This window comes from Epinephelus lanceolatus, chromosome 8 (assembly GCF_041903045.1).
Source record: "Epinephelus lanceolatus isolate andai-2023 chromosome 8, ASM4190304v1, whole genome shotgun sequence".
NCBI lineage: Eukaryota > Metazoa > Chordata > Actinopteri > Perciformes > Serranidae > Epinephelus > Epinephelus lanceolatus.
The window spans coordinates 18,915,289-18,939,879 of record NC_135741.1 but is presented as its reverse complement, the minus strand read 5'-3'; the positions used below and the strand labels follow the sequence as shown (position 1 = coordinate 18,939,879).

The window sequence follows — 24,591 nt, the reverse complement described above, 5'->3', positions numbered from 1 at the left end:
ACACACCGGCTCGCAACCACCCACCCAGCCAGTCACCTCAAGTGCGACCGGCCGGCAGGAGCGGAGGCAAACAAACAGACACATAGATCCCAGAGCAGCCAGGGCGATCCTGCCGTGGGTTTTCTTTTTCTTTCTTGGGGCTCAGCACAGAGACACGGGAGCAGAAGAGGAGAATGGGACGCCGGTGCTTGGATCAGGACTGAGTCTGGTCGGCACATTGAGAGCTCCTCCGACCCCCGTTAACAAGTCCTTTTCTCCCGGATCAGAGTCACGTTTTCACCGCTAACACAATGGGCTGCTGCAGCGGACGATGCACACTCATCTTTATCTGCACTTTACAGCTGGTGAGTTTAACCCACACTTCTCTACTTGTTGTTTTACAAGTTTTATCTGTGCTTTAGTGTTACCGTAATATTTATTTAGCGTGACAAATGACTTCACAATTAAATCTGTCTCTCTTTGTGAACTGGTCAGCAGCTCATGGTCCTGTTGAACGCTGAGTATCACATGTTGAAAACTGCAAACAGGACACTATAGCAATATCAGCACATCCTAAAAAGTTGTGTAACTCACTATAAGTAACAGTCGCATATTATAAACAAATGCACGTTTCAGATTTTCTCTTACACTCCCCTTGCTTGTGTTGGTACTTGCTGAAATCGTTTTGGAAACACAACCATGACCCGAGATTGATAGATTGTGTTTTGTGCCCGGTTTAAGTGATGTTTATTTATTATTTTCTTGATCTGTGAGGAAACTCCTTGTTGTGATGGGAAACATATGGTGCTGCTGTTGGTGTTGGAAGTCAGCTCTTCTCAACACCAACAAGCTTTAAGTAGAGGCTCAGTGATAGGCAGTGTAGGGGCAATTGCTTTATGATGAATGATAGAAGAGCATCGGCAAACGTATGGATTTGGTGGTGACCTCATATATACTCTCAAAAAGTATTACTTGAAGTCATCATGTAGTCCAGCGTGTGGGGCATCAGCTATTTGCTCAAAGCCCGTGTCTGATATTCAAATTAACATCCAGAGTTGCTGCCGCCTCCTGATGTAAAACATTTAAGACGTCTGCTAATACATAAATCTCTTCTTTGATCTTAAGATCCGAGGAATTTGTTCATCAAGAACTCGAACCAGCTGCATTTTGGAGAGTGTTGATCCACAAAAGCTCCTCGGTTTCTGATCAGTGAAGTGTGGGGCTGTGACATTTTACTGATGGTAGCTGTGCAGTCTCAGACAATGCTTTCCTGTTGACACACAGGCCAGCTTGCCTTTTGCCACTATCCCTGAGTAGAGTTTACTTGACAGGGTGTGACACTGTTATTTATGGTGGTATTAAAACCGGGCTTGCTCACACCATAAGCCCCCATGAGTAAATGTCGCTTTTAACAGCTAAGGGAGCAATAAAATCTTCTCCGGACAAAGAGTCAGATGGGAAAGTTCTGATGTATTGTATCATGCATGAGTGAATCCAAAAATAAAGAAAGATGGAGCGCATAACAAAAGGAAAGCATTTGATGGGGAGTGAAATGGGTTTCAGTCGTAACTGTGTTAAAAAGGAACTAATAACACCTGCCCCTCCCATTTAATAATGTATCCCTCCAAGTCCACATCTCAAGACCCCCTTCAGAGTTCTCCATCAGAGTTACAGGTTTCTGTCTGTCTCAAGTTTATGCACATAGATGAGCTGCTGCCTTTAGTTTGAAGGCTGTTTTAGAGGAAGAAGATTAAGACAAGCATTCGTCGCAGTTCTGTCTTGCTGTCATTTGATTGACTTCCTTCCTCCCTACAGCTTCAGCCCTAGTGTCCTGCTGCCTGTTCCACACTTGAGTGCTAGTATACATTTGTGCCTTTGCATCTGTTAGTACCAGCTCTGTAAATCCAATATATGGTAAGGAATAGGGAACTCGGACATTGACACCGCTTGTGCCAGTATGGCTCAGTTCAGAATGGCCTCAGCATTGCTCCCTTGTTAAAATCGTGTCTCCCTCCCCAATGACACGCACAAACACAGAGGGATATGAACCCACCTTGAGGGACACACCTGTTTTCCCTTCCCAGACTTCGGACCTCTTTGCCTCATTAGAGAGAAGGAGGTCGACCATTTGTTAAGAGGTTTATAAAGCTGTCAGCGAGCTGCCTAAAAAGTCCCCGAAGACTCCTGGAAACAGCTTTATTTTCCCCTGGCACTATTTCTGGATGACCTGACACTTCCTGTCTGGAGAAACACACACACACTTACACACCTGCACACTTCTGATGAGTTTAACCTGCAAAGAGGGGTTTCATTAAACCCTGCATGACCTTTAGAAAGGTCATCAGGTTGTAGCAGTGTGTTTTTATGTGCGTGCGTGTGTATATGTGTGTGTGAGTGCATAAATATACATGTGCGCATGTGTGTGGAGCAGCACATGGGGCCCCCACTCTCCCCTGGCTGAAACCTATGCATTGACAATGAGCCAGGTTATTCCCAGTCCATTACAGGGTAAAACTGCCATTAACAAAACAACATACTCTGCTCCTCAGATGTAAAAATAGCCCTTGTGAACCGCTGTGTGTGCTAATTAGCCAGGCAGAGTGCTTTGATCAAACCTCTTTTGGCATCTCGGCCATCCCCTAATTGAATTGTGGTGCGCTTTCCTCATCAACAGGCCGAGCGGTGGGACTCATCTCTCTGGGACAGAAGGCAACAGATAATGAGCCTGTATTGATCGAAACGCCTCTGTTCCCTCTTCCCTCTGCAGCCTAACTAGTCCAGACAGTAGGGCTGGATCGTTGTCAGAACCCCGATCAGCCCCAGAGAATGGCAAGCGTTGGCAGGAAGCCCTGTCTGTCTAATGATTTGTTTGTACTCAAAGACGCAGGCGAGCTTGTTTTTTGTCTCGACGGGTTGGTTGTTTGAAGTGTTGACCTAAAGCTGACCCAGTGTGCAAGCGTTTTCATTGGTCAGATACGGCGGTCCAGACATATTGTGAGTGTCAGCGACCGGCCATGAGGAGGGACGTTGTTCTGAATGGGGCTGATGGTTAATGCGGCACCGTGGACAGTGGGTGATTGATGAAGGAGGCCTCTTCGTTGGTCATGGTGGTTTTGCGGGAAAGGGCAGACTGGGACACACATGGCGTGCACACACACATAATCACACTGAACAAGGGTAATGAGCTCAGAACTGAACATTGACCCTGAAAATGCCTGGCCGTTACAGTGCTGGCTGCACTTACAGATGCAACCTCACAGAGACACTGACACTATTTCATGCACGCCTCTTCACACCCAGACACAGCTGCGCATTCTGATCTGTGAGTTATAGGTTAGTAGGTCTAGAGTTGGGTAAAGATTACAGCCTTTGTATGAAGGCAGGGAGTGCAGCTTTGTCATTTCTGACAAGAGGAGAGAAGTACAGGAAAGAGCTGGAAGGGGTTTTATTTGATCACAAGCAATGAGAAGAAAAGGGTGTCCGTGTTGTCGCAGTGAATGACTTCGTTTGTTCTTATATAGTTTTATGTAGTGCTTTCAGTGAAGTAGAGATCTGCAAGTTTTACCTCATCCTCACCCTCAAAAACTAACAGTCAGACTACCCATGAGCGCTATGCGAGTGCGTGTGTGTGTGTGTGTGTGTGTGTGTCTGTGTCTGTGTGTGTGTGTGTAATATCTTGCATCACACTGCCCACTTTTCCTCTACTCTTTTGATGACATAGCTAGAGAATATACCATCTTTGTAGTGAAGGCTTCAGAGAAGAAGCCCGAGTTCAACCAAAGTGCTTCCAAGAAAGTTTTAGCGGAGAAGACAAGCGCCTCCTCCTGAAGAGTGTTATCTCTAAAGGCGCGACATTATCCCTTGGCAGGCATCACGTCATCTCCCACACATTACAAAGGATTTAGCCTCTGTTTTTTTGCTGCTTCCACTGCTGCATTTGCTTTATGGAAGCACTTACATTCAAATTTCCAGTTGCATATTCATGAGCTCAGAGGTTCTGGACGTCTATCAGCATACTGTCTCTCCTATCTCACTAATCTACATGTGCATGTGTACTGACTGACGCACGTATACAGAAGGTTCTGGCCTATAGCTTTGATATTAATGCACCACACAGCTGTAATTAAGAATAATTACAGCAGCTGGGGCAAATTGCATGGCAATAAAACACTGTATGCTGTCAGGCCAGCAGACCGAGAGTTGCTGCTTCTGTTTAATCCTGTTCAGTCTTGCTAGTTCCCATGAGAGGTGATATATCAAAACCTGGTAACTAGTGAAAAATGAAAGCTGTTCTTGGCAAAAAGCAGGAGGATTTCAATTTTATCAGTTACAGATGCTGCAGACATCTGTTTAGGGTGTCTCCTTTGGTTGGTTTTTTGTCGAGCGAATGTGTGTAACTTCTTGAGAGTGTCTGCGTGAGCGTGGAGTCTAGTGTGATCAATGATAATGAACTGTATTTCCTTGGCACTGCCATGTTGATGGAGGAGATAGGCCAGTGGGAATAGAGTGGATGGTCACAGCTCTTTCATCTCTCCGTTTCTTTACCCTCGTCTCCGCCTCCCTGGGCCTGCTATTAGGTTCACATTAACCCTCACTGGACTGCGATTCATATCATTGTGAGCAGAAACACATTTTTTTTTTTTACTATTTGGCTTTGGCTTGCACAGATGGCGACAGAATAAGATAGCATCCCTGAATCTGAATTAACCACGCAGATTCAAAATGTGTTGTCTGTGTGTGTTAGACACAGCTCGCTGTACGGAGACGGGCTCCCTATAAACTAGATGTGTTCACCAAATGCCAACAGATGCCAACAGCAATTCTCTGTTAATTTCTTATTTTGGAAAGTAGGTTTAAATGGAGCTGTACCAGTATGTGCTCTGGGTAGTGACGACAGTTATCACTATAACATATGGGTTATACACACTGATGACTATGTTTGGCAGATGTGGACTGGGGATGGGGTCTGTAATCTACACCACTAAGCCTAAGGTGACTTATGGTCGATTATCTGGAACCCAGCGAGCATTGATCAGCACCGTGAAGCCAAGTTTTAGCTTAATGTACCCTCATAAGCCTTCCTGGCATAAAAAAAGAAAAGCAAGAGCAGTCAAAGCAACAGTGGTTGCTCAAGTTGGGTATTTATTTTTGTATTTATTTGGATCCCCATTAGTCACTACCAAGGTTGCAACTACTCTTTCTGGGGTCCACACAAGCAAACATTACATCATAATGTGAAACAAATATAATAATAAGTAAAGTCTAAAAGGCAAACCAAAAAGGAGCAATTAATGACATTTGTACAAAGCATGTTCTTAACAGGGCTGTCACGTTTTCAACAAGTCAAGTTTGAGCAAATTTCAAAAAATATGCACATCATTTAAATTAGCCTAATTCAAATGCAATCCATACAGCATAATGCTCTGCACCCCACAACACAACATACTTCCACACACTGCTTCTCAGATGCTTTGGTGTCATGGTTGTCCCATCAGCAAATCCTTGCTCGCTAGTGGCCTCTTCCATTTTTATTTATTAGGTTAGTTTACTGATAGGTCGATAGGGCATACAATAGGTCAAGGCAAAAGGTCTGTCACACTTGTAGGCTATAAATTTTAAATTCAAACAGATCATTACAGCTCAAATATTACATTTTTATTACATTTCGGATATAAAATCACCCCTAGTTCTTTTTTGTAGAATTTAGGGTTATAGACGTTGGTTTGACATTTACATCCTCCATCGTTATCAACATTAAGAGAAGCTTAGCTAGCGCCACCACAGCCACGTTTAATGCAGTAGAGGAACCAAACAAATCCACACGCTAGTCAAAGCAAGAATATGAAGAAAACACAAAGCCATGAAGCCACATACATTAATCCAGGTTCTCAAGGCACCGTCTCAGCAGTTTGCACAATCGTGTTGGCGAGCCTGCTGAAGCCTTTTTGAAATGGTTCAGTCGCGAAGGATTTGTAAGAACATGGTCATTGATAGAAATTCTGTTACTTGTCATGAGAACCTTGTTAGATTAATTCAATGTAAGTTGCTGTTCAGACAATTAAAATAACATGACCGTTGATTAAAAGCTGCCGTTCAGACAATGGGGAAAACCGGTGAAACACTAACTCTCTGCTTTTAAAGATCTCAAGATCTCAACTAATGTTGAAAGTAAAAAGATAAATTTTCCAGTCCTTTTAAAGGAATACTTCACTCCTAAATAATCATTTGTATCAATTACCCACCCCATGTTACACTGAATTTTCTCTCATGCCTCCACAGTGAGCAGAGAATCCGAAAGAACGGAGAAAATTCTTGATAAATTGAAGTCACTGGGGGCCGCTTTGAACAGCAGCAAAACTATATCCAAACATCCGTTAACAACTCTCACTCAGCTCACGCAGTATGATCCAAATCTCATTTATCCAGTCATATGCTCACTGCTTCCAAAACAAATGTATTTTTGCCAAAATCTTACTACTTACACCACTTCTGCTAAACAGTCTCATGCATGCACAAGTAGTATGATGTACTGTTTTTTAAATAGCAAGGTTTAAGCAAATATGCATGTGTTTGGGAAGTACTGAGCATATGACTGGATAAATGAGATTTGGATCATACTGCACGAGTTGTGTCAGGGTTTGTAAACAATCCAGATTTATGTTACGATAAAAACATACCAATCAGCGGGGAAGTGCTGCTTGCCACAATTATTACATTTCTCTGCGGCCATGAGACGTGTTCACGTTTTTTGTAGCATAGGTCACATGTCACAGAGTCACAGGACTTTATTGATTAGCTGCAGGTATTCACTTGTCTGAAGTTTGCTGCTAAAAGTTAAACTAATCCCAAATTTTGCTCTGGGCCACACTTCCTCCGCAGAATCCCACCACCACAGCTTTCCGTAGACATTTCATTGCAGCTTGCCGGGCCACACTTCACCACTGCTTGGTGTGTTTTCGGTGTTACACAGTGTGAGTAATGGATACACAAATGGACATTTTAGGGGTGAAGTATTCTTTTAAAGGAGAGTTTATGTGGTGGTGTATTTGGTTTTTTCAGAGGCATGAAAGTGGGAAATGGAGGGGAGAAGGCTCTATAGTATATGACCGTGGGCCACAGAAGCTCCAGTAGTTTGTGTTATTTCTGAAATGAAGGTCTTAACCCTGTCTTACATTGTCTCTGGGGCCTTATTCTTTTCTTTTTGAAGGTCATGCAGGTCCACATAATTAAGTACAGTATCCTGTGTGTGTGTGTGTGTGTGTGTGTGTGTGTGTGTGTGTGTGAGTGCTGTGCTTGAGCTGTCAAATGGACCCCTGGTGTTTGGCGCTGATTGTGGTCTTGACCTAGACTGTGTTGATTGCTATGCCTGAACAGCCCTCATCTACAGAAGAGCGAACCCTGACAGGTCCTGCCTCAGCCGCAAGTACCAGTCCCATCAAAAAAAGTTGATTAAACAGCCTACAGTGGTTAAGAGAATGTATGTGTGTGTGAGGGTGTGGGTTTGTGTGTGTGTTTAGGTCACGAAGGCAAGGTGACTGCATAATAAATTTAAACTCAACACAGCTCAGACTTTTGGAGCTCCCTCCAGTGTGTCATCATCTCACCTGAGAGCCTAATGCAACCTGGGTACTCGGGGATCAGAGGCACTGCTTGAATGTGTAATGAATGTTCATGCTCCGCCCCTAACGTGCATCCTTTGTTGAAACACAACAAGGCTTTGTCTTATCTCCCTTTCTTTTTCACTCCCCCGCCAGCATCCTCATCCCTAGTATCCCCCCTCCCCCCCCCCCCCCCCCCCCCCCCCCCTCCCCCCCCCACTGGGAGTATGTTTGAATTATTGATCACCAGCTGATTTATCAGTGGGGCCAGAGCCGCTGTAGATTTCATGGGGATGCAGATAGAAAGGTGGAGAGAAACAGACAGAGAAAAAAAGGGGTGGGGGCGCATGGCTCGACCTCTCACTCTGGGCCAATTACGAGCATGACCCTGGAGACCTGAGATCTCTATGTTTAGCTTTCCTTTTTCCCCTCACTCTTACGTATTCTTTCCACCACCCTCCTTTTTGGTGCACTGTTACCACGGAAACCTTTATGTACACAATAAGATGCCGAAAAGCCTGCAGGAGATAAAACCAACCTGTCAAATTGAGACATGGGAATGTATGATGCAAATCTGAGATAGCGTGCTGAGGAGAGAGACGAGTGCTGGTAGAGGACCTCGAGGGGGGGTTGGGCTGAATTGAACACGGGGCTTGGTACACATCCTGCTCTCAACTGTCACTCTCTAAAGATAGCTCTACTTACATACATAGCCTTTAACCTCACCACAAAAAACGACCCACCCAAAATTCAACATAGCAGGCATTCAGATACAGCTGAGTGCTTTACTTGGGACTAACTTTATCTAAAATGTGCTTATTTTTACTTCTGTATGAGGTTACTTGTTCAACACGGACTAAAGCAGACAGGTTTTGTGCTAATTAAGAAGAGGTGGTGACTTTCCTGTTGTTTCTTGACCTTCCCTGGAGTTGGGAGTCACTGCCCTTGCTGCGTGCATGTTGGTTTATAATAATATGTGTGTTCTTGGAAAAACCATCTCCTCTTTGTCCCTGGTGGCCCCTTTTTACAACTGTTCGCCATTTTAATGTCTTCAATTTAACAGACCATTAATTATGTGGTTATAGTGAAAACCTTGGGCTGGCAAATGTGAGCGTGCGCGCTTGCACCCATCCATGCAGAGGCTTGTGTGAGTGCGTCCGTGTGTGTGTGTTCCACATCAGTGACACTGCAATATTAAGCTATAATGGAGATAAAACTAGAACTATTTGCAAGCCCATTTCTCTCTTTCCATTCCAACGGTTCCAGCGGTGTCATTTGTTATAGTGTGGCATCGAATAAATTGCTTTGGGAGCACAGCTGGGATGACTATCTTGACAGATCACACTCAGTTGAATGGCTGCAAAGCATATTCATCTCACTCAAATCCCCCCACTGTTTTTGGCATTCAGTCCTTGTTTTACAAGCGGCTGATGACTTCACGGATGGTTTTTGCTCTAATTGTGTTGTGTGATCAAACGGTCGGACAGCAGGGATGCACACGGCATAACTTCCTCTGCTGGTGGATGAAAGATTAAGAGTGATGGTATTATGATGAAAAGAGCAACATTACTGACTCAATTATGGAAAGTAGAGCTGGAGGGTACAAACTGCTGACAGCTGTTTGCCGTTCTTGACTGCGTATTCTTGATGAGAATTTCCTCTGTCGCAGCTAAATTGCCTACTTGTTAATTGGGGCGAAACCTAAACAGTTTTTGTTAGATCTGGGACACTGGGAGGCAGAAGGGGAGAGAGGATTGGCTGGTTTAAGCCGCTCTTATTTCGTCACTGTCCCTTCCATCCTATCCATTGTTAGGTGTTTGGGTTTTATCCATGGCTGTATTCTTGTCCTGCTTTTCTTCAGTCATCTCCTCAGAGAAATCAAAGTATCTATGTGTGTGTGTGTGTGTGTGTGTGTGTGTGTGTGTGTGTTGCAGTCTGCTGTCTCATCTCTCATTTTCCACATGACACCCACACAACAAACAAGGAATTTGGAGCCACAAGAAAAGGAGACAAAACCTCACAAGTGACATTAATCCCCTGGGTTGAGGCTGAAATCAAAACAGGCAGTGCTGCTGCATTCCTCTTCAAGTTGATGCAGCAAAGTCTAAATTAGCCTCTAATAATCCGCACATTGCTGCCACCTTTGCAGATAAACTTAAAAGAAATGTTGGCTGACGGCAAAGTGGAGGAAGAGAGATAAAGGGAGGCAGTGAGACTGAGCGAGATAAGCTTTTTACAAGAGATACCAGCAATGTGAGGAAAGATGTTCGCTGTCACTGTGCACGAATTTGGGTCATATCTCAGTGAACCTTGAAGTCAGCTTGTTGATTTTTGCGCTAAAATCCCTAAAATGCTGTCTAGTCAGTTTTGTACTGGCTGTGGTTATTGAGGAAGTGAGCATGAAAGCAGTTTAGACGTGGCACAGGTTAACTGTTAAGAATGTCATGTTTCTTCTAGCAGAAGATTAGCTATGATGCAAACAAGACTTAATGTTCCCTTTGTTGGAATTCATGGAATGTTCTTTCACACATGAAGCCATTATCCTCTCTGAACTCCATCCTCTGATCAGCATTGTTAACATGGGCAACTTTCAATCACAGCCTGATGTAGTAATAGGCAGTGGCAAGTCATATTTACTTTATATATACGAGCACATGTAAATACGCAATTGTATCAAGGGGATTATTTAAATTTCATATAATCTCTTATTTTGTTTTTAAATGAAATGGATGGTGTAACGACTGTGTACGGCTAGATGCTGTAATGTACTGACTAAAAATATGAAGCTGCTTTCTGCTGCGCTGTCACAATTCGTTATACCGTTATTGCTCGCCTCTCATCAAGCATTTTGGTACTTGAAAGGCTTTTTTCACAGCAGACTTGTCGTAGGAAAAGCACAGGTGTTACTAATAACATTAACGATTGCTCTGTTCTGTTCAAGTGTCCCAGTAAAATGTGACAGGGAATGAACATGAACTACACAGGGGTTGATGATGTCATAAAATATGACAACAGACATTCAAAGCTTCATTTGTTTCAACATAAAAAACCTTAAGAAGTCCTAGAGTGGCAATATGCTTCAGCACAAATACAGTCAGCAGTCAGCACAAATACATACAGTACATTATACACAACACAGTGTAAGAGCCATATCTGCTACACTGTCAGTGTGAGTCATGGAAAAAGAAAAAAGAAGACGCAATGACATGACATTCAGGACTTAATTTTGTTTATAAAGAAAGCTGATGGAACAAAGGACAAGCTTTATCTATTCGTAAACCTTATAGAAGGTTTGAATGTTAAAGCTTCTGTACAGCCCTAATCACATGTAATGTACACCTACAAGATTGTCTAGAGTGCATGAAAATGTTTTAAAGTAAAGGAAATAAATGGGAAAAAGCAGAGTAAAAGCAAAGGAGATGAGATGTGAGATGAGGAAGCCGGGTAGCAGATGGAGAGACAGAAAGGAGGTCAGAGTGAGAGTGGGACGACTTTAACCACTAACAAGGCCAGTCGACAGACCAGACAGGGCAACGACTCTCTCAATTGGTCTGAACATGGACTGTATACAGAGAAGAGAGAGCTTCATTCAACAGAACTGATAAAGCTCCAACCAGCCGAACTCAGTTGCCCTCAACTGTATTGAAGTGAATTGAAAATGATTGCCCAGTCCAGAAGATGCATATAGCTTAATCTTAAAGTGAGCAACAGTAACAGAGAGAAAATTACAACACAAAACAAAACTGAAAAGTTTAAAGTAGTTTGCCAGTGTCCAGAGGGAGGCTCAGCTCAAAGCACTGGCTTTTATCATGTATCTTTTACTGGGACAGATTTGTGCGTTGTGTGTTCCCAATAGCACTTAGAGATTAGCATGTTATTAACACTAAGCGCGCTGGAAGTTTAACATATTTCATCTTAAATAGAGAGCTCTTTGATTCATAGGCTCTCGATAGCCACTTTGCAAAAACCAGAGCTGCAATGAGCACTTCAGTTAGGGTCTGTTTAGTACCACTACCTAAAACAAGCGGTACTTAGTGAAGTTCAAAGGGGCCGGCTGCTGTGTGCTTCACTGTGCAGACCATATTTCAAACAGTGAAGAAGAAAGTGGCTTATGAAGGCACCCTACCTCTTAATCCCTGTCTCAGCTCTGCTAGACCAGGCACCACCAAGGGCTATCTATCTATCCAACCCTTCATGTACCCAGTGAAAGCCACACACACACACACACCCCATCACACACATGCTGAGATTGGCACCATTAGTTACACAAGGACCAGGCAGGCACCAGAGCATAATGACTTTACCCAGGCGAGAGGTGAAAAATTGGATTGGAGAAAGTTTTTGAGAAGTACTTTACTGCCTGCTGGGAGTCACAGGGTAAAAACAAGCCAGGGCAAAGCATCGCACATTTAAAAAAAAAAACCTGCCAGCCTCTGATTCATGGTTTGTCTGTGTGACTGTCTTTCTCCTAATTTAGCTTTGGAATAGAACAGTTGTTTTGATGTCTCTCTGGATAGTAGTTACTTGAATAACACCAGTTCTGTGAGTATGTGTACAGCCCTCAGACGGCTTGCCCTATTATTTAATCCAGTGGTTCTCAACCTTTTTCGTGTCAAGGACCCCTACATTTTGGTTTTGGTTGTTAGATATGATTGAAACCACAATTCCATAGTTGTGAACAACATTTGAGGAGATAACCGTGTAGGAAGTGAAACCTATGATCAAAGTAGTTGCTCTTATGACACTTACTCATGTTGGTCTCACTTTTAGACTGTAAAAAAAAGACATAGCTACCGTGATTTCACCCAGTGGTTTGTGGACTCCCGTTTCGAAGCCTCAAGTTCAATATTTTGGCCATTGCTATCTTGGTTTGTGACCATATTTGGGCAAGAGGTGGTGCTGTAAAGGAGTGAGGGGTGGATCTGACTGAGAAGCTGAGGACACTATTGGCAGACAGCCTGTCACTCAAAACGGCCTGTTCTTATTATTATCTAATTTTGAACAATGTTCCTGTACTGCTCTTGTATCACGCTGGAAAAGGGGTTAAAATCAGTGCATCCGCCCTGGATGTCATCTTTCCATTACTGCTGATCAGAGCTAATCGGAACTGGAGCTGATAAATACCCATGACTACTGCAGTGTCATTTGTCACGAGAATGAGTGCCGATTGAAATCTTTCCCATTAAATACAAAAGCCAGATGTTAGTGGATGTTAGTGGGGTTTTTTGTACAGTGGGAATGGGGCTCATGTGGTGGTAGCATGCTGTGTAAAATGTTGCTGAGGCTGATGTTCTGTCCCCTTTGTACTCAGAAAGCCAAGAGGAATGACGCAGCTGGATATGATAAAGTTTTTGGCTGGTGCCTCCCTAAAATTGAAGCTATATGTACTTGTCTTAGGTTTAAAATTTTGGATCCGATCTGAAAATATTAGTTAATATGCTTCAAAGACTAATTTATAGAAACAATTAAAAGTATTTTTACCTTTTGCATAACAATGAAACATTCTGCAGCCAACGGGTAGATAGATATAGAAAGTATAATCATTTTTTAAACAATTTAAAATTTAACAATTTAATAGCATGAATCTTTTACACGAGCCAGTAAAAAAGGCCTGAGATATTTGCTCATGCAGATTATTATCATGTTCCACGTGTTCAGAACTGATACTGAGAACACACTGATCCATTCGGGTCCACTCACGTATTAGACCCAGGAGCCATGGCAGTAAAACAAGACCCTCACTGACCTGATTAGAGTATAATTTGGATCCTGTATGACTCTGACCTCAGGTCAGGTCTCAGTTCCAAGAGCGAGTGAACCCGTGAAGACCTCTAATATTTCTTCAGATTTTTACCAGTTCATCCAGAGGATGAATCTCTCCTCCACTGTTCCTCCTCTCTTTGCTTTATCTGGATTCTTTCTTAAGCCCTGAAGAGGTACATTTATCAAGTTAATTACAAGAAGAATGCAAAGCAGAGAGTAAAAAAAATTTTAAAAGATTTTGTGTAGCAGCGATGTTTTTTTGATTTTCTATCCTGTTAACCATCTGCCGACCCCTCAGACTTTTGTTGTGTTCCCTGGGGGGATCTCAACAGCCAAATTGGGAACTACTGATTTACAGTGCTACATAAGCACTCACAGAAGCAGAGTTACTGCGAGGTAATTTCCATATTCGTGAGGGAAATCAAAACAACAATTCTGTGTCAAAACTATATGAAGAGAAAGACCGTAAAAGAGCCACACCATTAATCATGAGTCTGGCTGGCTTTTTATAATGTGCCTTGCTTTGCCCTTGCAGTCACTCCCAGTGACTCTCAGCAGGCGGTAAAGTATGTTTGCCAGTTAGAGTGCGAAACACACATGAAACAGATCTGGTAATTTGGTTATTGGATGCAAATTACCCCTCTGAATCTTATCTTTTATCAGGCTCGGCCTCACTGGCTAATGCCTGCTTGTATGTGTAAGTAAAAACTACCCATTAGCGAATCCATTGAGATAAAAAACAGGAGATAACATGGTGGTAGTCATCATTAACTCTAATTCACCCCTCACATCTTCTCCTCAATGCTGTCCCTCTGCCTGACTGTGTGAGTCAGAGTTATATGCTTGAACATAGAGGTGACTGACTCATGCAGCCTGAAGTCATACAGAAAGGACACACACACAGACACACGCACATACACACACAGACCTCCTTTAAAGCCACAGATCCTGATGACACATTCTGTAACATGTTATCAGAGGACACTTCACAGAGGACATGCACAGAAAGAGAAACACTGATGTGATTTATACTATCTGGAGGCTAAGGTGGAGAGCTGTAAAAATGAGAGGGTCACCAGTCGACTCCGTCCTTTTGCTCTGGGGGAGTGTCATCAGGTTCTAACACCTCAGCGGAAGTGTGTCCTACCAAGGCATATCACTAACTTGTGACAAACACAGTTGAGTTATTCATCATAAACAACTGTCAGGGCCACCCTGACACATGTTTTGGTCTCTACTTGAAATCCCGGTTTGATGCTTACGCAAAGCAAACTGTTTTTCATGCATTTCAGCCACTTATCTTGAGCACACATGCACATCTTAATTAGCTATCAAATGATGCGGATCAAACATGTTTTCCCTCTCAGACACGTTCACTCTGATCCTCTCATCACTCTTTTATGTGTGGCTCGCTTCCCACGGCATGTTAAAAAAGGTGGCGATGATTGAAATGTTTTGGGACTTTGATGTTCTCACTTTGGGTGTTGAGGAAAGGAGGGATTAAAGTGTAAAGCTGCGTCCATTTGTGTGTTCTTCACTTCTCAGCCAGTAGAAACTGAGAGGAGTATACACAAGCTAACATCATCTGACAGAAGCAGCAGGATTGAGGTCTACGATCCTTGTCAGTAATCTGGTATCATGTGACTGAAGGAGGGGATAATTGATGGTTTCAGAGAGCTAGGAATAGAGAGATGAAAAAAAAGGTGAAAAGAGCAAACAGACAATGGGCAGTAGTGGAGGTGAGAGAGGGGCTTGTTGCATCCTGCTGTCGTACCCACCCCCTAATTGCTCAGTATTTATGGTAGGAGGAGTGGTATATGTGGGCAACAAGCTTCTCCACATATACACACCCAAAACCAAAATACACACTAAGAGATTCCGTCACCCTAGAGGGAGTCATTTGCGCTCGCAGGAGGTCGGTGGGAGGCTTTTACGGGCCGTTATGTAGCTGGCTCACTATTACTGGAAGAGCGTTGGTATCTTTTGATCAAATTCTACCCCACTCTCCAGTAACCTGCTTCCTATGAATTGTGGGCTAATTGTGCCATATGGGTTTGTGTGATGTGTGTGCATGTGTGTGTGCGTGTGTGCGTGTGTGCGGGCAGAGGCCTTTCTATACTTGATTGATTGTTGTCATCTCGGCGTATTATTGAGTTAGCAGCGAACGTGATAGGCTTACTACAGCATCTCAGAAGAGCATACACACACGTACACGCATGTCCCTCATGCCTATACACTTCTTTAATTCAATGAGTGGTGGAAATATTTCAGGGAAAGGGTCCATGGCCACGTGTAATGAATAAATAAAGGGATCTAAAGTATGTGCGTTGGATGGATGAAGGTTTATGCTCATTAGCATGACCGTGGCCCTGTACTGGGGCAGTAGTCCATGTAGGAATGCATGTGTGCAGAGGGCATGGTGTGTGTTTCTGTGAATGTATCAAAGAACTAGTGGCGAAGAAGGCCAATTGTTGCATTGCCTCATGTTGCCTGTGTCTCGGCCAAAAAGTTTCACTTGAACACATTGCAAAGACTACAACCAATAGCCAACTAGCATGTACGTTCTGCGTCTGCTTGAGACGAAATGACTCTCCATACCTGCAGGCTGTGGTAGTCTGTATTTGTCTAAAAAGGAAAGCGGAAGACTGACAGGACTTATTCAAAATGCTAGTTAGCCAGTTAGCACATTTACAACACAAACCAGTGTTGAAAGAATAAAGGATATTTAACGTGCGTTAGCGAACAATAACATGAACATTTACAGTTTCTGCTAAAGAGCTCAGTGGCTAAAAAAAATTGTTTGTTTCAATCTCACATCCTCTTGACTTAAGTCATTTGGTTACTTTCCTCACTTTCATTTCTCCTTTCGTGCACTGAGTTGAACTGCCAATCACATTGATAGGCTCTGCCGTCTCTTAATATGCTGAATCAGTCAAAAAACAGAAGACAAGGGCCAACTAGTGTCCATGGTGTGGGACTCACCACAAAAATTAGGACGACAAACACTCACCGACGTCCCGACGTTGACCGACAGTTGACCGTCAGCTTGGTTCGTCAGGGCCATAACAGTTAATATAAATACTTAAATCAAATTTTATTTTGCTGATGAGTTGAATTAAAGGTGTAAGTAATCTTCTCCACAAATTAAGATGTCTGTATTCTTTTAGGCTTTTCATTATTGCAATGAGAAATAGAAATGGTACCAAGTATACCCAGATAAAACCCAGAGGCTATTTGCATTCATCCAGCCAAATAGAATAAAAGCTGTTTAACAGATTTTGCAGAGCCTGGATCTTTTCTTTTTTCCACCAGGATTACCAGGGGACATTCTGAGAGCTCAGCTGCACCATCTTCAATATGAAAAGATAAAATGCATTCTATCTTCTGTCTGATATTGTGTGGTGGGAACCACAATTTGACAAACCTTGACTTAAAAAATGAACTCAGGTCAAATATACAGACACTTCATCAGATTTTCAAGAAACATAAATGACACATAACTATATCAATACACAAACATATGTAAGAGAAATAGAAAATAAATTAAAAAGACAATTACAAATCACCAGTGTCCAATTTCACCCCAAGAAACACTCAACAAGAAGCGAGGCATGCAAGACTTCCATCATGCAGAGGAACATATTAGTCATCTAAAATTTACTCAGCTTACCCATTATACTTTTTAAGTGTTTAAGATAATTAATATTAGGACCTCATATTTTTAAAATATTTTTTCTTTTCCCTAGGTAAATAGCTTTTTATTTGTAAGGATATACAGTACAGGCCAAAAGTTTGGACACACCTTCTCATTCAATGCGTTTTCTTTATTTTCATGACTATTTACAATGTAGATTCTCACTGAAGGCATCAAAACTATGAATGAACACGTGGAGTTATGTACTTAACAAAAAAAGGTGAAATAACTGAAAACATGTTTTATATTCTAGTTTCTTCAAAATAGCCACCCTTTGCTCTGATTACTGCTTTGCACACTCTTGGCATTCTCTCCATGAGCTTCAAGAGGTAGTCACCTGAAATGGTTTCCACTTCACAGGTGTGCCTTATCAGGGTTAATTAGTGGAATTTCTTGCTTTATCAATGGGGTTGGGACCATCAGTTGTGTTGTGCAGAAGTCAGGTTAATACACAGCCGACAGCCCTATTGGACAACTGTTAAAATTCATATTATGGCAAGAACCAATCAGCTAACTAAAGAAAAACGAGTGGCCATCATTACTTTAAGAAATGAAGGTCAGTCAGTCCGGAAAATTGCAAAAACTTTAAATGTGTCCCCAAGTGGAGTCGCAAAAACCATCAAGCGCTGCAACGAAACTGGCACACATGAGGACCGACCCAGGAAAGGAAGACCAAGAGTCACCTCTGCTTCTGAGGATAAGTTCATCCGAGTCACCAGCCTCAGAAATCGCAAGTTAACAGCAGCTCAGATCAGAGACCAGATGAATGCCACACAGAGTTCTAGCAGCAGACCCATCTCTAGAACATCTGTTAAGAGGAGACTGCGCGAATCAGGCCTTCATGGTCAAATAGCTGCTAGGAAACCACTGCTAAGGAGAGGCAACAAGCAGAAGAGATTTGTTTGGGCCAAGAAACACAAGGAATGGACATTAGACCAGTGGAAATCTGTGCTTTGGTCTGATGAGTCCAAATTTGAGATCTTTGGTTCCAACCGCCGTGTCTTTGTGAGACGCAGAAAAGGTGAACGGATGGATTCCACATGCCTGGTTCCCACTGTGAAGCATGGAGGAGGAGGTGTGATGGTGTGGGGGTGTTTTGCTGGTGACACTGTTGGGGATTTATTCAAAATTGAAGGCACACTGAACCAGCATGGCTACCACAGCATCCTGCAGCGACATGCCATCCCATCCGGTTTGCGTTTAGTTGGACGATCATTTATTTTTCAACAGGACAATGACCCCAAACACACCTCCAGGCTGTGTAAGGGCTATTTGACCAAGAAGGAGAGTGATGGAGTGCTGCGGCAGATGACCTGGCCTCCACAGTCACCGGACCTGAACCCAATCGAGATGGTTTGGGGTGAGCTGGACCGCAGAGTGAAGGCAAAGGGGCCAACAAGTGCTAAACACCTCTGGGAACTCCTTCAAGACTGTTGGAAAACCATTTCAGGTGACTACCTCTTGAAGCTCATGGAGAGAATGCCAAGAGTGTGCAAAGCAGTAATCAGAGCAAAGGGTGGCTATTTTGAAGAAACTAGAATATAAAACATGTTTTCAGTTATTTCACCTTTTTTTGTTAAGTACATAACTCCACGTGTTCATTCATAGTTTTGATGCCTTCAGTGAGAATCTACAATGTAAATAGTCATGAAAATAAAGAAAACGCATTGAATGAGAAGGTGTGTCCAAACTTTTGGCCTGTACTGTACATGTAGACCGTTCTTTTTTTCCCACTCATCTTTTTTATTGATTTGTCCACAGAATACAGTACATTCTCACGTAAAAACAGATCCCATCTAATCCATCATAACATTTCCAAATTCTTTGTTCAGCCGCATCTGCTGTATTTTCTCTTTGAAAGTCCTCAGTCAACGAATATTGAAACCAAAACTCCAGTAGCATGTTTCAAGTAAAGGTAAAAACTGGTTAGGTCTGAGTTCCTGAACAACCCACTCTCCTCCAGGATGTCACAAATAAGGGTATATAGAAATCAAGCACAGTTTTTAATAATTAAAATTGTCATGGTTGTGTTTCACCTTGTTCTTTGGTTTGTATTTTCTTTCCTCCCTTTTCTTCATTGCTTTTTGGAGTTGTTTCCCGGAAAATCTGAAGGATTTTCAGCAGAAAATACTTGACTTTTAACACATAATGAAAAACTCTGAGAACATAAATAAACAAGCCCAAGTTGTTCCTAGACAGCGTTATTGTCTATATTGTTGTCTTTTTGTTTTATAGTTTAATCATTTTTCCCAGTCTTTTTCAAATTCTACTTCAATCATCCGTATCCTGTATGTAAGATTCTCCATCAATTGAATATCGCCTATGATGGTCAGCCATTGTTTTGTGTTTTGGAGCGTCCGTCTTCATCCAGTTCTTTGTAATAGCTTTCTGTCCAGCAGCAAGTAGACCGTTCTTTTAACCATTTATGCACATGCTTTGTCTTTTCATATTTCCACAAGAGTCTAATATTCTTTTATTACTTATGTTCTGTTCTTTTGGATAACAACTGAATAGAAAAGCTTTGACTCCATATTTGTATTTGTATTGATAAACTCTCTTTCATCATATATTTCTGCGTATTACTTTTAATTATGTTACAGACATTGTTGCACACAGTAAAGTGTGGGTTCAAGGGTTTTGATAAAGCATACTGGCACCTTTAGACTTCTTTTATCATTTGCGTTTCTTTGAACTGTTGCAGCTTTAGGTTTGTAGTTGTCCTTATGTCAGGGTTGCAGATGGTGACCTACCTAATGAATAATGTCTTCCTCTAATCAGCTGAAAATGTGCTAATTAGTATCATTGATCCGGTGTAAAATCGCCTTTCTCACACATTTGTCCTTTGAATTCAGTCGGATCGAGATTTGAGATTTGATTCTCATTAACATTACGCCTCATGTCATGTGTCTTCATATAATGCTACCTCTGATGTTTGTCCAGGCGTACGTCCAAAAAGCCAAAGCTGATTTATAACTCCACAAGTTTGTCAATTCATAAGGGTCAATCCTGTGAGCTCCCCAACATATTTAACAGCACCTCATCTTTGCTGATGTCCTCCCGCACAAGTTTTATTGAGCTCTCTTACCATGACCCAGAGCTGACCAGAAGATGTATGACTCTTTTGACTTTATTCATTTTCCTCAGCCCCTCTATCCTGGGGATATAGAGAGGTTATTAGGAGGGAGGGAGCTCAGTCTTTCTACGTAGGCATATGTCATTTGTGATTTTCTTTGCATTTTCTCTCATCTTGCCATTTATCTGTTTTTGTGCCATCTATTTTTTTTTTCTTCAAAACATTCTCCCCATCCATCACAATTTTGTTTCTCAGGCATCATTCGTTCTCTTTTTTTCTCCTCCTTCCATTAGAGCGGAGGCTTTATCTGCGACTCGCTGAGTTATTCCTTGACTTTGGTATGATAATGCTCGTTGCAGGTCGCAGTTCACTCACCACGACCTCTGCCGCTTCACACCCTGTCTGTGGAGTTATTGCCCTCGCCCTCTGTGCGAAGGCGTGTTCATTTTTAATTATCACTCAGCATTTGATCATCTCCCTCCCCTGCCTGTCACAATGTCTCATCGGGTTGCTGGTAACATTTCCATTACATTAGGAAGAGCAGCCACGGCTGTGTATCGAGTGTGTGTGATACGTATGTGTGTTTGCGTGAATGTGCTCGATGGTGCGTTCCTATCATTGCGGCAGAGACGAGATTCCTCCCTCCCTCATCCATCTTCAAGCGCTTGGCTGGAAATGACATGTCGACACACAAGGAAACACATCGTTGCCCAAGACGCACAAACACACATGCACCCGCGCACACACACACAGGGAATAGAATTGGATTGGCGATGGAATTCTAATTAAATGGTTCACACATACCCCTCCCTGTACTTCTCCCCCAAATGGCATGCTAATTGAGTTGATGCAAATAGGGACTCACAGTCTTAAAGCTTCAAATTGCTTTGTTTGTTTTGTTTTTTTTGTTGTTGTACAAAATGTTGCACACAAAGAGCTCAGGTAGAGAGATCAAGAATGAAAAAAAGGACATCACAAATAAATCAATGGCTATGTTTTATGTCCAAAATATTCCGTTTTTTGCCCTTATTCCAAGAAAAAAAAACAATATTCCTACTAAGCTGTTTACATGGTTAATGAAAATGAATATTCCACTAACAATCTCGTGTTCATGTAGCGGTGCATACTCTGAGTAATGTCATTTATCACGTCAAAATATGGAAAAGTGGAACGACTGCCGCTTGTACCAGGATTTTTTCAACGTTTTCGACCAGTGGCAGACTTGTTGGTCCATACCAAAACAGCCTCCTTCTTTCATTGCTTCAACGACCTTATTGAAAAGGTTGGTGTTGAGATATTTGTGCAGATCCAAAAAACCTGTTAATATCCAAGTGTTCTGTAATGTTTTTAAAGTAGATGCGTTTCTCCTTCAGACCAAAAATGTAGGCTTTTCTTTTGTTCATACATCTCTACATATAAGACACTGGCCCAGAACAGACAGGAGTGGAGATCCTTTGTTGCTGCCCTACATGCCAGCCGGCATAAAGGGCAGTAAGAAAAAAAGAAGAAGAACACATCTCTACACCAGCATTGCAAGTAGGGCTCGGCGATATGGACAAAAATTAATCTCTCTATATTTACAGGCTGACTGGCGATACATGCTATATATCTCGGTATTTTCTACGAAATGGGCTGCATGTTTTCAGTTGCAAGCCAAAGCCACATTTGAGTTGTCACAAGCACTTTTATAAAACAGACTGTAATCAAAATAAAATGCAAAGAAAGGGATGTTTTCCTGTTTGAAAATATGCAGCTGCACAACATATAAATGAAAAATTACATAAAATAAATAGCACCTACATTAACGTTTTTACACATAGCACTGGAGCTACAGAGGTTTAAAGGTTTGCAGCACAGGACACAAAACTATAACATGAGTATAAAACTATCAAGTAGGTCTAAATCCATTGTAGTTTGGAGCAATTAAAAAATCTTTGTGGGCAGAGTTTAAAAAGTGTTTTTCCATCTGTTGGCCTTTCAAATGAATCTAGTGCTGGAAAATCATTTAGATATTTTCATGTATTAAGGCTGTTAATCTTATTTATGCATAGAACATCAATAGAGAGGCCGAGGGAGGGAAGCAGCGAGAGACTCTTTGTCTGCGTTACATACATCTTGTATATGAAATGTCTGTGTTGTCCCTGAGTTTTTTAAACAGAGTAGCAGCACCGTGTCTCTCTTAGTGTTGATGGAGAACCTGTGAGTAAATGAGTGGGGTGGAGATGTCCAGAGAGTGAAAGGAGAGATGCACAATGGTATGCGTTATGTAATGCAACTTGACCCTATATCGATATAAACAGTGTTGTCTTGATTCATAGCTTGCTTGAAAATATATCGATGTATCGTACATAGTCGTTACATCACCCAGCCCTCCTTGCAATCTATTGGCGAGTTGGTTTGTGTACAGTATATCTATGTTAAAGCACAGACTTGATCACAAACAGGCAAGATACCGTTTGTTGCAAACTACAGTAGAAAGCCAACTGAGACGCATATTCCTAACGTGCTGTATACATCAAAATAATGCCAGTATATCCCATGTCTTAATCGGAAAATTCTTCATTTAGAATAAGGCCTAATTCAGAATATGCTATTTTCATGGCTATCAAATGCAGAATACTGTCATATTCGGAATAATATTGGAATTTTAATGTGCATGGAAATGTACTGAATGTAAAAAGAATTGGAAACAACTGTTGAAGTAAGAGAGGAGCAGAAAGGGTGAGCCTGCATTGGGAAAACTGTGGAATCTTTTCTGTCTTTTCATTGTGGAGGGTTTAACTTTGCTTGGGTATGTGCATCTACACACGTTGTTTGCGAGCACATATTTCAATAAGCACCTAAGCTCACTGCAGTAGTATTATTAAGGAAGGCCCCTCACCTCCCATAAAGTTCCCAGAGCATTCTCAATCCTGGAGGCCATTGGCAAGAAGGTTGGAAATAGTGAGTGCCTCTTTAGCTCAGCAGGGTTTGAATCGATAAATCTGTCATTGTTTATTTTACAAAACTTCCAGGCTTCACCTCTGGCGCTCCCACAGTCGGAGGCTGAACACTCAAGCTGTTCATGTCTGCTCGCTTGATGTAGGATTGTTGGCCGATTGCCGTGAGGTGAATAGATATTGTCCTCAATAAACCATGAGCAGTATATGACCAAGTTGTGTATGTGGCCAATTTTTTTCTAGAGGTTATTTCATGGACTGTGCGGCATTGGCAACCCAAAAACGACCCTTGCGGTTCACTGTCACAGCAGGAGAGGCGATTTGCTTCCAGAACATGTTAACCCGACCTGATCTCTTTCTTTCTTTTCTCTCGCCCTTTAGGTGTTGGCTTTAGAAAGACAGGTCTTTGACTTCCTGGGTTACCAATGGGCCCCTATTCTCGCCAACTTCTTCCACATCATCATCGTCATCCTCGGCCTCTTTGGCACCATCCAGTACCGGCCGCGCTACATTGTGGTGGTGAGTATGTATATCTAAAGAGTAGTAGCTCATGTTAAACACTGTACAGCCTGCCACATAATCCCATTCCTCACGGTTTTTGTTAAGCAGTGTCACTTCACTGTGCATTAGTCCTCTGCCTGCATTTGATTGGACATGTTGTTGCCTTTTCTCTTTAATTGCGAAGTGTGCTGCACTCTCTTGAGCATTGTGCAACACCCTTAAATCACTCTAATCCCATGGTAATTAGGGCTAATTAAAGGAGGGGGTGGGTGTGTTGGGGGGTACTAAGGAGCTCATCAGATTTATACTCAGCGTCGAGTTTCTGGACAGAGAAGGTCATTCTTTGAAACACAGTGCAAAGCATGTGCTGCCTGTTATTTTACTCCTTTTGTTAGAGAGTGCCACTATGAAGCTCCATAAATGTGCTTTTATGCACTTCAGTTTATATTTTAAACCGTAACGTTCATCGCAGGCATTAAAAGCGTATTTTCGGCAGCATTAGTGGGAGCACAGATGGTGATGTTAATGACAGGAAAAGAGATACGAGGAAAAGAGAGTAAATAAAGAGAGACGGGGGAGATGTAGAAGGATCAATGAGAGCCACACAGGAAAAGACAAAGAAAAGGAGGAAGCGGGAATCGAAGGGAGGACAGGAAGGAGGGAAAGTGGAGCTATTGTCTCATGTCAAGTGGAAAATGGGAGAGAGCAAGCTAAGGGGTTTCATGATTCAATGTGTATGTTTTTACCAAGGTGCTGCTCTTGCCCTCCACTCTTCCTCTGACACCTCTGACATTTTAAGCACACGATTTACTGTGAGTCAGAGGATTTCACAACCGTCACAATGATGACTCTCTTTCTCTGTCAGTGAATACCACTCTGTGTCTGTCAACAGTTGGCTGTCTGACTGTACAATTTTATAAGTCCTGAACTTCATTCAGCCTCAGCAGTTAAAAAGCGTGTATCTCCCTCAGGGCTCAAATAAACCTGCTGAACTTACTGGCACCTTTAAAAAAACATTTACTTGTGTGTTAGGTTGAGTACCAA

The 24,591-nt window shown here is 42.3% G+C and overlaps 1 protein-coding gene across 3 annotated transcripts in view; it reads left to right on the top strand.

Annotated features, from left to right (window-relative positions):
* nkain4 (sodium/potassium transporting ATPase interacting 4) overlaps positions 1-24,591 on the top strand; it is a 63,196-nt gene continuing 38,605 nt past the window's right edge. For 2 of the 3 annotated variants that reach the window (XM_033630182.2, XM_033630181.2), the window contains exons 1-2: positions 1-344; positions 23,428-23,565. In XM_033630182.2, coding sequence (XP_033486073.1) covers positions 291-344; positions 23,428-23,565 — 192 coding nt within the window. In that variant the 5' untranslated portion in view covers positions 1-290. The remainder of the gene's footprint in view (positions 345-23,427; positions 23,566-24,591) is intronic. The other variant, XM_033630180.2, reaches the window with a different exon arrangement.